General features: G+C 41.4%; 1 protein-coding gene across 1 annotated transcript; it reads left to right on the top strand.

Annotated features, from left to right (window-relative positions):
* Window positions 1-2857: 2857 nt before the first annotated feature.
* Window positions 2858-5240, top strand: LOC128733416 (heat shock 70 kDa protein cognate 4-like). Its single transcript, XM_053826987.1, has 3 exons — window positions 2858-2898; window positions 3138-3350; window positions 3502-5240. Exons 2-3 carry the CDS (start codon window positions 3146-3148, stop codon window positions 5238-5240), a joined length of 1944 nt encoding a protein of 647 aa, XP_053682962.1. The 5' UTR covers window positions 2858-2898; window positions 3138-3145.
* The last annotated feature ends 10917 nt before the right edge of the window (window positions 5241-16157 follow it).

Raw genomic sequence — 16157 nt, 5'->3', positions numbered from 1 at the left:
CCGGTAATATAGCTTCTACACTCAAAAAAATCGACACATCGCATCCACGTGAAAAATCATGTAAACTTCTGTACAGCAACTTACGTGAACTTCATGTACTAGTTAATGAGAAAGTTGATAAAATTTACTAGAATCGCATGTAAACTGGTTAGTATGAGTGCGAGTTACCAATAATTCACGTGAAAATTACATGAAAAGTGTGATGGATGAGAATTACGTATGTTTTCACGTAAACTTGACGTGCTGATTTTTTGAGTGTAGCATATTAAATGCCCCGGACTCCTATTGTCTCTTCACGAATTTTCCTGCATCCCCAGAGCAGAACCCTTGCATAGCGTCATCCTCTTCATCATCGTTCACAGATATCTTCTCTTCTCTATTATCAATCCCACTATTCGCAGAGCTTGGAAATTTTATCTGCTTGTTTGATCAATGTATCACTCGAAATACTTGAAAAATATTTCAAAGTCTTTCCTGGCAGATCCTGTAATGGCAAGAATGCCCGAAAGCGGAAATATTCCCGTATTCTGACTAGGACTCGGCATCCTCGAAACAAATAAATGAAGCTGACTTTCTCTTACCTTCGCTTTATACATGAAGCGATTTGTTTCATTTGATGAACAGAACGTTTTAAGCAAGCTTCAGCTGAAGTTAGTGACTATTTCAAATGACTATGATTGACAGTCAGGCACGATTTGTCGATGTTGAGTAGGTTAATTATAATATGCGCTAAATTGTCGGAAATGTTACTTAAATTCAATTCAATTGCATTCAAAGTTGCTACCCTTCTACTGAATATTTGGTAGACATTTGATTTGATAAGCGAAACTTTAAAATCGGTCGACATTATGAAGTGAAAACCGTTTTATTGAGGCCGATTGAAGCCAGTTTTAAAACGGAGCGGCGTTGCTTCAGTCGAAACTAAAGCTTCACTACCTCATTGTTGAGTAATGATTTGAAAAATCACTTATAAGTGACGTTGCTGGGCCCTGATCTTGTTGCCTAAATTCGTTATTTGAGAACTTCGAATAATTTGCTGGCTTTTAAATATAAAGTTGTTCAAAAATAAATTGAAGCGCGGCGTCTGACTACTAAGAATTATTTGACCTACAATTTCACCTTCTTCATTGTTAGTAGTCGCAGAATGTCGTCAGCATTAACACCAAGTTGTTTTTCTATGAGTTTTACAATCTTCCATCAAACTTAGTTCTTCTTCGAATAAGGAGTTTGAAAAAACTAAGATATTAGAAAATACCGGAAATACCGGTTTTTTGCTTTGCCAAAACCGGTATTTCGGTATCCAAAAATTGGTCGGTATTACCGGTTTCGGTACTACCGGTACTACCGGTTAGACAGCCCTACAGTTAACGTACAAGCATCATATCTCGTATGTTGTCGCTAAAGCCTCAAGGATCTTAGGCTTTATCTTTAGGATCGCGAAATTTTTTTCTAACATATACTGCCTCAAATCGCTATACTGTTCGCAGGTGCGGTCAGTTCTGGAATACTGTTCGTCTGTTTGGAATCCTAACTACAACAACAGCGCTGAAAGAATCGAGTCCGTTCAGCGTCGATTTCTTAGATTCGCTTTGCGAAAATTGCCATGTAGAAACCCGTTCCGTCTTCCCAGCTATGAAAGCCGCTGTGAAATAATCGATCTAGAACCTCTCTGTGTTCGTCGGGCTAGCTCCACAGCACTGTTTATCGCATAGCTTACAAGGGAGAATTGACTGCCCCGCGATACTGGGACAGATTAACATAAATGTTCAACCATGAGCGTTGCGGAACAATGCAATGTTGAGATTGCCACCTCGTCGCACTAACTACAGTATGAACGGCGCTATCGGTGGTCTGCAGCGGGCCTTTAATCAAGTATCGTCGTTATTCGACTTTCATCTGCCACGACGGGTACTACAGGGCAGATTCATTCGCTTTTTTCGGGAGAGTTAAACCTCGAAGAAGATACAGTTATTTTAAGATCTGTTTGTATACGTTTGATAGAATTTTACTCACTTAATTCGACTTGACTATTTTTATGTTAACCAGACCATCATTGGGGCCAAATCGAGCCCGTTGATTAATAATAATAATAAATAAATACGATAGACTTCGTAGCCAACTGCTAGAGTACAGGACAATTGCGAGGCTAGTGACTCTGATTGCTTCTCCCAGCCGAGATTCGAACATACGACGACTGGTTTGTTAGACCATTATAATCATTAACATGCAAAGAAAAAACGTCTTTTCTGTACCCTCTGTATCAAAAAAAACTAGGTAAATGTTTTCCTTTGTTTATATTTTGAGCAACTGAAGTATTGTTAACATTTTTCGACGCATCTAGAATATCCTCATAACAACTGCTTCTGGTGATGCCGTATTGTTTGCTTATTCATTCTCAGCAGCAAGGTTAGTCAAGAGAGGTTTTCTGATGTTCAAATTTGTTTTTCACCCCCGCTGGGTTACCATTGACGATCACCCGAAATTTTCCAAGCGGAAACTGTTGAATGTATAAACAACGTCGATGGTTGCTAACCAATCGTTCTGCGCACTTCTTTCCTACAAACTGTGAAAACTAGATTACCTATTTTAACTTACCTTGCTCAGCAGTATTTTCCGCCTCAAACAGAGCATCCATGTGCCTGCATGTGCGACCGGTAGTGAATGAACATTCTAGACGGCGTAAAGATCAAACAACGCAGTCGCAGTGGCCGTTCATTGCCAATTTTAAGCTCAATCATTGTCTACTACGACGGTCAGTCGGTGAGAAAACTTTGATCAGATCAGATACACAGGTAGTGTTCAGTTAGATAATCGGCAAGCCGAATTCGGGTGCTTTTTTGAGTGCTACTTCTTGAAAGATACCTAATTTTTTCACAGTTCATTGATTGGAATTTCAACGTAAGTGGCTATCTCTTCTTCACTGATGGAGTAATCAATTGTCACGGTTTACCAGCGTTAAAAGGGTTACATTAAAAATTTCCACTTGCATTTTTTTGCTGTGCACTTGATCTAAAAATGTGTGACCGTTGATTGCCAAAAAATCTCTCATTTGGTGCTAAAAATACCTGAATAGTGTGAAGCGACAGTCGTGTGGTAATCGTTTGGTTGTTTTTTTTCTCTCTCGTTTGTTTCTTCAGAAAAAGACATGGCCAAGGTTCCAGCCATCGGTATTGATCTCGGAACTACCTACTCCTGCGTAGGTGTGTTCCAGCATGGCAAAGTCGACATTATCGCAAACGACCAGGGCAACCGGACTACGCCGTCCTATGTAGCGTTTACCGACTCCGAGCGATTGATCGGAGACGCTGCGAAAAATCAGGTTGCGATGAACCCAAATAATACTATTTTCGGTAAGTCGATGGGGAAAGCAGCGGTAGGTTTAGGTCCTATATTTAGAAGCACTTTATTTTTATGCATGTTTCATACAAAATCAATCAAGGGCCTTTTTCGCTGCATCACTTTGTAATGGGATTTATCACATTTTGCTACTCATCTTTTCAGATGCTAAACGGTTAATCGGCCGCAAGTTCGATGATCCGACCGTGCAATCGGACATGAAACACTGGCCGTTTGACGTGATTAGCGATGGCGGTAAACCAAAACTAAAGGTCGAATATAAAGGCGAGAAGAAAAGTTTCTTCCCGGAGGAAGTTTCGTCAATGGTGCTGACTAAAATGAAGGAAACGGCCGAGGCTTATCTAGGCATCAAAATTGCTAATGCCGTGATTACTGTACCGGCCTATTTTAACGATTCGCAACGTCAGGCTACGAAGGATGCCGGCGCAATCGCTGGACTGAATGTGCTCCGAATCATCAATGAACCAACGGCTGCGGCTATTGCATACGGGCTGGATAAGAAGGGAGCAGGAGAACGAAATGTTTTGATTTTCGACTTGGGTGGTGGTACTTTTGATGTGTCGGTTTTGACCATTGAGGAAGGTATTTTCGAGGTGAAGTCCACCGCCGGTGATACTCACTTGGGCGGAGAAGATTTCGATAACCGAATGGTAAGCCATTTCGTGGAGGAATTCAAAAGAAAACACAAAAAGGATATCTCGTCTAACAAGCGTGCTTTGCGTCGTCTACGCACGGCCTGCGAGAGAGCAAAGCGTACCTTGTCAGCCTCCACTCAGGCCAGCATTGAAATTGATTCCCTGTTCGAGGGTATTGACTTCTACACTTCGATCACCCGTGCCCGGTTTGAGGAGTTGAACTCTGATCTGTTCCGTGATACGATGGAACCGGTGGCAAAGGCACTTCGTGACGCCAAAATGGACAAGGGCAACATTCACGATATTGTCTTGGTTGGCGGCTCCACGCGTATTCCGAAAGTTCAAAAGTTGTTACAAGACTTTTTCAACGGAAAGGAATTGAACAAATCAATCAATCCTGATGAAGCTGTTGCCTATGGTGCTGCAGTACAGGCTGCTATTCTGCAGGGTGACACTTCTGACGCTGTCCAGGATCTCCTTTTGTTGGACGTCACGCCCCTGTCGTTAGGAATTGAAACGGCCGGTGGTGTTATGACGGTCTTGATTAAACGTAACACAACGATCCCGACCAAACAGACTCAAACTTTCACCACCTATTCGGACAATCAGCCGGGAGTATTGATTCAGGTGTTTGAAGGAGAACGTGCTATGACAAGAGATAATAACTTGCTGGGTAAATTCGAGCTTAGTGGAATTCCTCCTGCTCCGAGGGGAGTCCCACAGATTGAAGTTACGTTCGACATCGATGCAAATGGAATAATGAATGTGTCGGCCATTGAGAAATCGACCAACAAGGAAAATCGCATAACCATCACCAACGACAAAGGCCGCTTAAGCAAGGAGGACATCGACCGAATGGTGAATGAAGCGGAAAAGTTCCGAAACGAGGACGAAAAGCAGCGGGATAAGATTTCCGCCAAGAATTCTCTTGAGTCTTATTGCTTCAACATGAAATCCACTATGGAGGATGCAAACATTAAGGACAAAATACCGGAAACAGATAAAACGTTGATTATGGACAAGTGTAATGCTACAATTGCATGGTTGGATGGTAATCAAACGGCCGAAAAAGAAGAGTTCGAACACAAACAGAAAGAGCTGGAAGCCGTCTGCAATCCGATCATTCAGAAGCTGTATCAAGGTACCGGGGGTATGCCAGGTGGAGTGCCCGGTGGAATGCCTGGTGCAGCACCGGGAGCAGGTGGCGCACCTTCATCGTCCGGACCGACCATCGAAGAAGTGGATTAAATATAGCCGGCGGCCTTCGAACATGCTAATAAAAGACTCATCCGAAACTGATTTCATTCGGTGTTTTCTTTATTTCTAAAACGATCGCAACATTTGCTCCGGGTACATTGGATTTGTTTTTTTTTTGTTTCTTCTGTTTTCCGTTGTTTACGTGACAAGACAGGTTCATTCTTTTGAAACAAAACAATATTTGCACTTAATGGGAACGTAATTCACATCTTTTAACACAGTTGCTAGTTGTTTTACAGCGTTCAATTTTGTTGTTGTTGTAAACTGCGCACTTACAAACACATATTCTTTTGGGACTGATTGTATGCCTAAATACAAGTGCACGATTTCGCTTCAGTTGCTGCTGTTTGTATATAAATTCTTAGTGTCTAAACTTATTTTCTCGTAACGCATATACGCTATACAATTTTGCAATATTTTTGACAGCCATTTTTGTTGTTATATACATCAGCCGAATTGTGTGCCGGTTGACACAATTTTAGTGGAAAATAATATTGTTTTTTGCCGACAAAAGCATTTTTTTCGAGAAGCAGTTCTGTAAGAAAAAAAGCAATGCAAAATATTATTTTTTTTTGTTTACTCGCTTGTTTGCTCTGTCCATTGTGCACTTTTGTGATAGGTTCAAATTGGTTTCCAGTTTTTTTTCTCCAGGCCTTACTATCGACTTCTTTTCGTGGGTTCTCATTTCTTCTCGTACCTACTGGATATTATGTTTCTCCGTATAATATATCAGTCTATGTTTAAAATAATATTTTCTGATGATTACTGGATCAGAGTTTTCAACACTTTTATTAGTAGGTATTTAAACAAAAGCAGGCTGAAAAACAGATTACACGTGCGATCGTGTTGTTATTTTTATGTTATTCAACTAGTCATGATGCTTGTAACTGAATTGGTTTGGAAACTATACAGAATAGAGCGGCATGATCAAGCTGAGATTATGATTAAGGGTAAATGGGGTAACAACGCCCGCCGGGGTAAAACCGCCCACCATGGTTTTACAGGGCCTTGCTCAAATTGGTGTTAAATGTTGATGACAGTCATATTACTGAATGCGTACGCAATATTTTACAATACCTTGTACAGCAATATCGTATAAACTATCGGAGAAATAAATAAAAATAGATTTTTCGTTATAATCGTTTCGTTTTTTATAACTTTGTTCCCGCAGAACTTAGGGTTTATTTTATTCAAAACGTTAAAACTTTCAGTAAATCCAACCCACATCGCTTCTCTGATCCTGTCTTCATCCGACAGTACCTAAATTAGGTAACTGTTCATGCAGTTTTGTTGAAATAAATAGTGAAATGTGTAAATCGGTCATTTAGGGGTAAAACCGCCCACAACGAACGGCGCATGACCGTCGTGTATAATGCTAGTGCGATAAGGAGATTTTTAAAATAATTGCATAGTTTGGACCAAAGGATCTCAGATTTACATAAAACAATATAAATGTGCTTAGTTTATAGCTGGTGGACTGTTTGGAAAAATCTAAATCGCCAATTTTCCCTGCGGGCGCTATGGACATTTTCTTGTTTTCTCGGATATAGCTTTTTTTAATAATTCCTCCCTCTTGGGACAAATAACATAGAATAAACATATTTTTTATGAAAATCTAGCAAATTATCTTAGCAACGGAAAGGTAATATGTATCTGCTTTATCAATCAGAACAATTTGAAATGTCAAAAATTACCTACCGGATCAATTGCAGGAACTTTAATACCCATATTGTTATATTTTATCTTAGATCCTCTCTAGTCCTTAAAGATTGACTCCAGGATGCCTAACCCGATCCATCTTGTTGTCTAAGGAAACTACACGGTATCAATTTCAAGACTGTCGGTACCTATATTACTGATATTCTTCCAATACGAGTGGTTGCCGGACACTCTTTCGAACTTGCGAATCTCGGGGAACTATGTATTGTTTGATAGCAAACTGATTCAATTTGTTTAAATTAGATAAATTCATGAATCCAATGCCACCAGTTTCATTCAAATCGGTTGAATATTGTTAAAGTTATATGCTATGGCGGTTTTACCCCGTTAGTGGGCGTGTTTCACCCCGTATGGAAAAAATACTCTATTTTTTGGACGTGTTTCCAAATCGCAATAAAAAATAGAAAATCATTACAGATATTTATGTTTTTATTTTTTATATGTAGGTAATAGATCAATTGTTCATTTAAAGCAGATAAATTAGAAATTGAGCTACAACTTTTTTTTATACAGGTGGTTTTGCTTAGGCGGGCGGTCTTGCCCCGCTTACCCTTAGATACATTTTGATTTAAGAGATTTGTAAAATGTTAAATTCACATTTCATCTCGTTCCATTACAGGCTCTTAGCATATACTGATGGAAAGAATGTTTTCCGTGCAGAAAAATTAAAAATAGAAGGGCAGCTCGAAGTCGAAAAATGTAAATTGAATAAAATAGTGTCAATATGGCATTTGCATGCTCTAAGCTTCAGATTCAATTGCATTACATTTGTTCGTGATACGTGAATCGCAATCAATAGTTATGAAAATAGACCTCTATCAGAGCACTTGTGGAGTTGCTTTCCAATATTGTAACCACTTGTAACGCTCTGAGGTATTGCTATCAAATTTTCGAATCTTAAAAGCATTTATAAATCTAAAATTTCTCCTAGCCCGCTAATCATGTGTAGATCACATCACAACGCTCCGCATCCTATTGGAGCAGAGCAGCAAATCTCAGGCCTCTTTACTGTTGGTATTGGCTTGAAAAAAAAATCCTTTGATCGACTCAATAACGAAAACATCTGGGTCTAATGTTGCAGTTCCAGATAAGATAGTCCATCTCATTGAAGTTCAATGCGAGTCGTTCTCGTGTAAGGTTTTGCAAAATAGCGGTTTATGCGAACCTGATGCGCTTGAACCTAAACCTGAATTTTCAACTTTGGCAACTTTGGACTTTATTTATCGCTGTTTACGATGTATCATTTGCGTCTGTTAGTCTGGACTATCAATCGACAAATTCCATAAGCGGCCAAGTACAATAGGAATTCGGAAACGTAGGCGGACGTGACGGCCCATGACGGCGATGTCACTACTAGGCAGATCATCGTTTTCTTATCAGTTGCGCGGCCATAGCTCAGGTTAGGGACGGTGCACAACGGCGACTGACCTGGAGCAGACGGCAGATATAAGAAATGCTGGTCGCCAGGAATATCCAACAAGACAACCTGTCGTTAATTGAGAAATCGCTAAAATATGAGAGACGGCACTTGGTGCTTTTTTGATATTGAGGTCGCAGGTGATAACACGTCCTACGCTTCAATTAATACGGGTCTTTTTCAAAAGGGAACTGACCACACTAATGATCTGGATTCAAGCAATGCTCTCAAGCAGAGAAATTGCAGCATCATTGGAAGATACGTCGGTTACGATATTAGGATGTCCACAGAGAGGAATTCTCTGCCCCCTGCTCTGGTCACTAGTGGCCGACAAACTCCTTCACAAGCTATCACAGCTGTGCTAAAGACTCTTCTTACGCCGACGATGGAGCACTTATCGCTGGATGAAAATTTGACACATTCCTTTCAAGCCGAATGCAAGGGGCTCTAAACACCACCATGATGTGGAGCTTACAAAAGGGGTGAAATAGTTTGCGGAGATATCATACTAAAACAGCCACTATATAGAGTAAGGAGGGGTAAAAGTGCGATTCAATGATTCATCGGTGCAGATTCCGAGTAAATTTTCTAGATTGGCATGGATAGGTGACTACTTTGATAGCTTGAATCTAACGTAGACTTTGATTGTTTACGAAGCATAGTTGCTGAGTTATGTGCAAATGTTATTTTAGGGCGGTTTTGATGTAATTTTTCGTGATACGGCAAATACGATATCAACAGGAGGATATTACTTTTTGAAAATTTGTGGCAGCGTTTTACATCACTTACATATCTGTTTTGAAAATACGGTGATTTACAAAATATATTTCGCTTTTCCATAATTTAATCTAACCCCGTCAAGCGCCCAGCGGGGTAAAAGTTCGATTCACGGACGGGGCAAAAGTGCGATTCATGGACGAGGCAAAAATGTATAGCTAATTACATACAGCTTTAGGCACTATATCACAAATACTAAAAATGAAAGATCTGCAGAAAACTGTGTGATCTACAGATGTTGGCCGAAGAAAAACAATGTGTTTCCGCTGGTGAAACATAAAACAAACGTTTAGAAAAGTTTCGATCTAACGGAGGCTGCAATACACCAGCACAAAATAGAAAAATTGTAAAAGTAGATTGAAGAAAATATGGTTTTGATAGCTACTGCTGGGCTAATTTCATGGATTCTAGCTTCGAACTTTTGCCCCGCGGTATTCGCACTTTTGCCCCGCTAGTGGGGTAAAAGTGCGAATCTGCACTTGATCAGAAGAAAGAAGAATTTATTTTGCAAAACACTATTACCGCAGATGATTTATAGTTGAATGTGAAGACATTGAGTTACTGCACCACTATAAAATATATTATGTTGTTGTCCTTCTTTATATCTCACGAAAATTGATGACAACTTCAAACATCGCACTTATGCCCCGCCCTACTCTACTGAATGAAGTCAGACTGCGCTTCAGTAATGAAGTCTAATGCTGGATAAAAAAACTGAACTGGGCTGCCCACCAAAAGTATTCCGTTAAGAAAACATCGTCGACAAAACCTGCGAATTGTTTGGCAAAATCTGGGAATTGAAACCTCCATTTGCTTTAAGGTCATATAATACTATCGCATGACATAGGATAACCTATGCTACTACCGTATGGTGGCCAAATGTGAACAAGGTAAAGCTCAAGCCAAACTAGAAAAAGTTCAGTGTCTCGCCTGTCTTTCAGTTATCAGCGTCATGCATACAACATCTGCTGAAGCCATGGAGGCAATACTACGCTTGCTGTCTTTGCATCTATATGTGAAGCAGAAGGAAATAAAATTACACTCGAAGGTAATCCAATTGGTCATCTTCGTATACTGCGGGAGGTAAATCTGACACCCCTAGTAACTTCAGTCTCTGACTGCGTTAAAACAGGAACCATGGACTTCTTCAGAAGTTTTCTTCTTACTCCATATTATGTATGGACCTTGTAGTACCGAATTGGACCAAAGGAATACAAACTATCTTACTCAACTCTATCAATGGGTATGAGCCGTCCGTAAACTGTGTACACCAATTGGGGCCTGTCACACAAGACGATTATTAAGATTGTCCCAGTGGCCTTTTAAATCAATGCCCTTTTAGTTTACAAGAAAACGGTAACGATTATTGGAGATTCAGCACGCGATTTTTGATTTTTAAAACCTACTTGATCCGACTCGCTTAGGTATCCTGGTAAGAGAGCTGCAGAAGAAGGAGGTTATTGCTTGAGAATACCTGGAAACACCCTAAAGGACAAGCCTCCTCTCAGATTAAGCATATTCTGGTGGTTGGAACATATTAAAAGTCGCGGATATTCGATCCTAGAGGGGAGCAAACTGCAAATCGAACGATTATTGTAAAGCGTCAATAAAATGATGAGCGGATTGATTAACAAGTTGGAGAGAACCTGCATGGGCAGTGGAAGTATACATAAGATGTGATCCGTACTACAGCGCAGAATTGTTAAAACTAAACGAAGCCAGACAGAAACCAACTTTAGACGAGGTAAAAACTATTACTGAGCTGTAAAACGCCAAAGCAGCTGTCAAGAATGGCCTCTCCACAGTGACGCAGCTATGATCACTATGAAAATATCGATCTACTAGTAACTACATAAATGTTCTCAGCATGAATCATCCCGTCGATGTAAAGAGGAATAAGGGCGTTCCGCTACCCTCAAACGCAAAACTTATATTAACGCTATCGACGACGTCAATACCAAGAGACGGCACTTTGTGCTTTTCTTGACATTGAGGGTGCTTTCGATAACATGTCATTCACCTCAATCAACACGGCTCTCCTTAATAAAGGAACTGATCAGCCGACAATGAGCTGGATTCAAGCAATGCTGTCGAGCAGGGACATCACAGCCTCATTGGGAGATACGTCGATCACAATCTCAGCGATCAAAGGATGTCCTCAAGGAGGAGTTTTCTTCCCCTTGCTTTGGTCACTAGTGGTCGACGCACTCTTGCACAAGCTATCACACCATGATTATGAGGTCATTGGGTACGCCGACGACGTGGTACTTATTGTCAGAGGTAAATTTGACGCGATGCTGTCCAGTCGTATGCAAGGAGCTCTAAACTCCACTATTTCATGGTGTCTACGAGAGGGGCTTAATATAAATCCCTCCAAAACAGTCGTGATACCATTTACTAGGCGGAGGAGACATACTCCTACTCCCCCTACACTGGATGGAATCAGAAAGCTTCAGCAATGAAGTTAAACATCTGGGTATTATTCTGGATCATAAACTGAACTGGACCGCTCACCTAGACTATGCTGTCAAGAAAACAACTACAGCCATCTTAGCATGTAGTTCACTGTTTGGCAAAACCTGGGGACTAAAACCTCAACTTGCCCTTTGGTCATATACTACTATTGCACGGCCTAGGCTAACTTATGCCGCTCTTGTATGGTGGCCAAAGGCGAATGAGGTGACCTCTGCTTCTTTACAGATGGATCAAAAATTGGGACTTGCACAGGTACTAGAGTCTACGGACCCGGAATAAAGGAAGCTCTTCCACTGGGCAAATGGCCCACCGTGTTCCAAGCGGAATTATATGCAAAATACATCTGCGCCAAGATATGTCTAAAACGAAAGTATAGGTATGCTGAAATCTGAATCTTCACAGACAGCCAGGCTGCATTACTGGCTCTCAAGTCCACCAAATGTGCATCCAAATTAGTTTAGGAGTGCAGCAGAATCTTGAGGGAGCTCTCCCGCCAGAACAATGTTTCATTTTTCTGGGTGCCTGGACACTGCGGAATCGAGGGCAATGAGCTTGCCGACAGCCTAGCAAGACAAGGATCTGCTCATCAGTTCATTGACCCCGAACCGTTTCTGGGCATCTCCATATCCGCTGTCAAAAGCGAATTACTGACCTAGGAAAAGCTAGAAATAGCATCCAGTTGGTATAAAGCGCAGGGCTGTAGACAAGCTAAACAGTTTATCTACCCAGGCCCTGCAATATTCAACAAACTACTTACCTTAACGCGTAGGTAACTACGCACAATCACGGGACTCCTCACCGGACATTGTCCCACTCTTTACTATTTAAAGAGAATTGACAAGGTCTTAACTGACATTTGCCGCTTTTGCGGTGGAGTTTTTCCTGTGGAGCTCTTGCGTCTTCCAGGTTCAGCTTCTTCGGAAGTTACCTATTAACTCCATACTCAGTATGGAAACTTCATCCCAAGAAGGTTTATTAACCATGTAATACCTAATTGGGGCACAACCTAGCTCAACTCCATCAATGGGTATGAGCAATCCGTAAACTGTGTACAGCAATCGGGGCCAACTACAAAAGACAATCTTCGTGACTGTCGCGGTGGCATTTTTGACCCCAGTGCCCTTCTGGCATACAAAAAAAAAATCATCGTACTTGTCGTCTGCAGCATAGAGCAGGGGTGGTTTAGTCTGTTCCAAACAGTTGTCTCCATTCAACTCGATCTTGTGCCACTCGTCGCCAATTTCGCAGTCATCTCAGAAGTCGTAAATCACTTTCGACCTGGTCGAACCATCCTGCACGTTGGGCCCCTTTGTTTCTGGTCCCCTTTATTATTTTCGTCGCATTGTCGTCCGGGATCCTTAGGACGTGTCCGGCTCACCGCAGCCTACCGAATTTCGCCAGATGTACGATGGGAATCTCTCCAGACCTGTAGCTCGTGATTCATACGCCTTCACCACTCTCTGCTTTTTCATCCATGGCGCGCGTGTCCTCCGTGAACAGTGTTACGGTTTCAAGTCCATAAACACCTATCGGTCTACTAAGGGTTTTGAATTTTATTAGCTACGTACGGCGGCGTATGACTCTTGATCGATGCATATTGTTGTCCACGGTCACCAGCGATCCCAAACACACGAACTCATCTACCACTTCTAGTTCATCGCCGTCAACGGTTGCCGTCCGCGCGGCACGCGTTTGTTTCCTTTGAGCCTCTTCCTTTTAAGTCTTCGAGGCATTTATTTTTAGCCCAACCCGCTCCAAGACTCGGCTTTCAGATTGCCTCCCCCGTCGCAAAGCTCCTGGTTATGATGTCAAAGTCATCTGTCTAGAAGTTGGTCATCCTTGGTGAAAATCGTGCCTCTTGCTTCGATGACCGCTCGTCGGATTACTCCCTCAAGAGCAATGTTGAATAGCATGCAGCATAAGCCGTCACCTTGTTTCAACCCTTGCCGCGTCTCAAAGGGGCTCGAGAGTGTCCCCAAGATGTGCCACATGAGACACACCATTCAATTCAAAGTAGCTCTGATCAGTCGCGTTAGTTTATCCGGAAACCCGTGTTCATGCATTATCTGTCACAGCTGGTCTCGATCGACTGTATCGTATGCTGCATTGAAATCAATAAAGATGTGATGCGTGGGCACGTTATACTCCTGACATTTCCGCAAGATCTGTCGGATGGTAAAAATATGGTTCGAAGTTGCGTGAGCCCTTCTGAAGCCCTAATAATTTCCGACAAATCCATGTGCTATCGGTGACAGCCTGCGTAACAAAATATGGGAGAGCCGATCACCCTTTTTGTAGACGGGAAAACCCACTCCTTCCATCTATGCCTCCGGTAGCTTTTCCTCCTCCCAAATCTGAGAAATAACCCTGAGTAGAACCGTTGCCAATGTTTCCCGGTCATGTTGACGGTCCTTATCAGTTGGTCTTCAGCAACCCGGATTCATTTGATTCCTAGCAGATCTGGTGCTGGCGCATTACTATCTTATAATTTGAGTTTCTTGATTTTTTCGATGAAATATAGACCATTATTGTGCTTTCCGCGGACGTTTCGACCTTCTATTCTCCGGTCATTGACTTCGCATTAACACGTATATTCTCTACGCTGAGTGTGTCTCTAACCGTTACCTGCAATCGATCTCAACATTCCCTACACAGTGGAAAGAATTCTTAATGTTCCTTGAAAATATTATCATATATAGACTTCGATTGTGTAGACCATCAAATATTAATTGCAAAAATTGACCCATTAGGTACTTTATCTTTCCTCACGCGTTGGTCGACGTCATACCTGATTAATCGGTCCTTCTGCGTCGAGTTTGGTGCAGTGCAATCTGATTATTTTACAAATAGTTCTGGAGTTCCCCAAGGAAGTAACATTGATCCACAGAGTTTTGAGAATATTCTTCAACGACATATGGTACTCGTTTTTATCTGGAGTACACCTGGCATATGTTGACATGACCTGTAGACATACGTCATGGTACGGAAAGTTGCAGCAGATGATTGATCATTAGCCAGAAATCGCATGACTGATACTCAAAAATGCTCAATAACTATGTTTAGCCGTGCACCAATTACATGAAATTACCAAATTTGTGGCACTCAGCAAGAGCGTGTGGTTTCTGTGAAGGATTTGGGAGCCATCCTCGACACAAGTATCACTATTTGCGATCATACTTGATTGCAAAAGTAAATTGAAATCTGGGATTCATCAGGCGGACAACTTAATACTTCACTAACCCTCACGGCTTGCAATCGTAGTACATGTGGGACTATCCCTTGACACTGTTTGGAGTCCCTGTATGAATCTTTGAATTACTCGCTTTGAAGCTGTCCTGAAGAAATTTACAAGATTTACGCTTAGACTACTTTCGTGGAACAACGTAGTCCATATGCCATCATAATAATAAAAAATAAAAATTGCCATCATAAGACATCCGATGAAGATTGCTTGGAATAGTAAATCTACGCAACAAACGTGACTCCATTAGAGCAATCCACTTAACATTCAGAGCAAATATCAGCGTGCCATTCACGCCGGAGGACCTCCTGAGACTGCAGTTCCGGGGAATAGAATATGGACGCAACTAACCGATTATCTTGAAATGACAGTAGCACTGGTTGGAATTTTCAGTTGGGTTCAGTTTGTCCATCCATTTAAATTCTAAGTTGTAAAAGCATTTGTTCATGGGCTACAAGGCAGCGAATGATTCAGTTAAACCAAATGAGTTTTCCAATAAGATTTATTAAACAGATACGTACTACTCTTGATGGCTCAAAATCAAGTTTCCGAATAGCAGGCGACATATTGAATTCGTTTGTGACATTAGACAGCTTCAAGTAATGTGGTCGGATATCGAATTTGTTGTTCAACATTGCATTCGAAGGTGACAAAGATGCGAGCCGTGGAATGAAAAGGCGGATAACAGCTGCAAAAAGGCCTGGTGTGGGTTTCGTACAAAACTTGCTCTCTATAAGACCATAATTTACCCGATAGCACTCTATTTTGGTCTCCCAGATGGCTTCGAGGTATGACGCTGGTCGCAAGTCATATGTTCTAACCTCAGCTATGGGAAACTGTTAGAAGCAATATAATCGTTGCACTAGCATCGTAATTGTCCTGTACTCAACAGCTGGCTACGAAGTCTGTTGAATAAAAACAGAAGGTCAAGTTTCGGAAATGGAATGTAGTACCTAGGATTAGGTTTCCGTTTGCACTTTACGACCATGAATTACATTTCCTTGTCCACGACCCGAGATTTCCTTATATTGACCATGCCAGGTACAGCTATAACCGAAAATAGTACTGACTGGGGGGTTCGCACAAGGAAAAAGCTTAGAACTGCCGACATACAAGGATTTCAAGAAAACCAGATTTTATCTATGAGAAGTTTTCTAACTCATAAGCCAATTAATAATTATTCAAACACAGAATTCACGCCAGCACTGGCAATTTTTTCTACATAAATTAGTATATAGTGCCTCAATCTGGTGTCAACATCAACTTATTGTACCTACTA

The sequence above is a fragment of the Sabethes cyaneus genome, chromosome 2 (assembly GCF_943734655.1).
Source record: "Sabethes cyaneus chromosome 2, idSabCyanKW18_F2, whole genome shotgun sequence".
Taxonomy (NCBI): domain Eukaryota; kingdom Metazoa; phylum Arthropoda; class Insecta; order Diptera; family Culicidae; genus Sabethes; species Sabethes cyaneus.
Note: the sequence above shows the minus strand (reverse complement) of the source record. Positions and strands in the feature narration are given on the sequence as shown.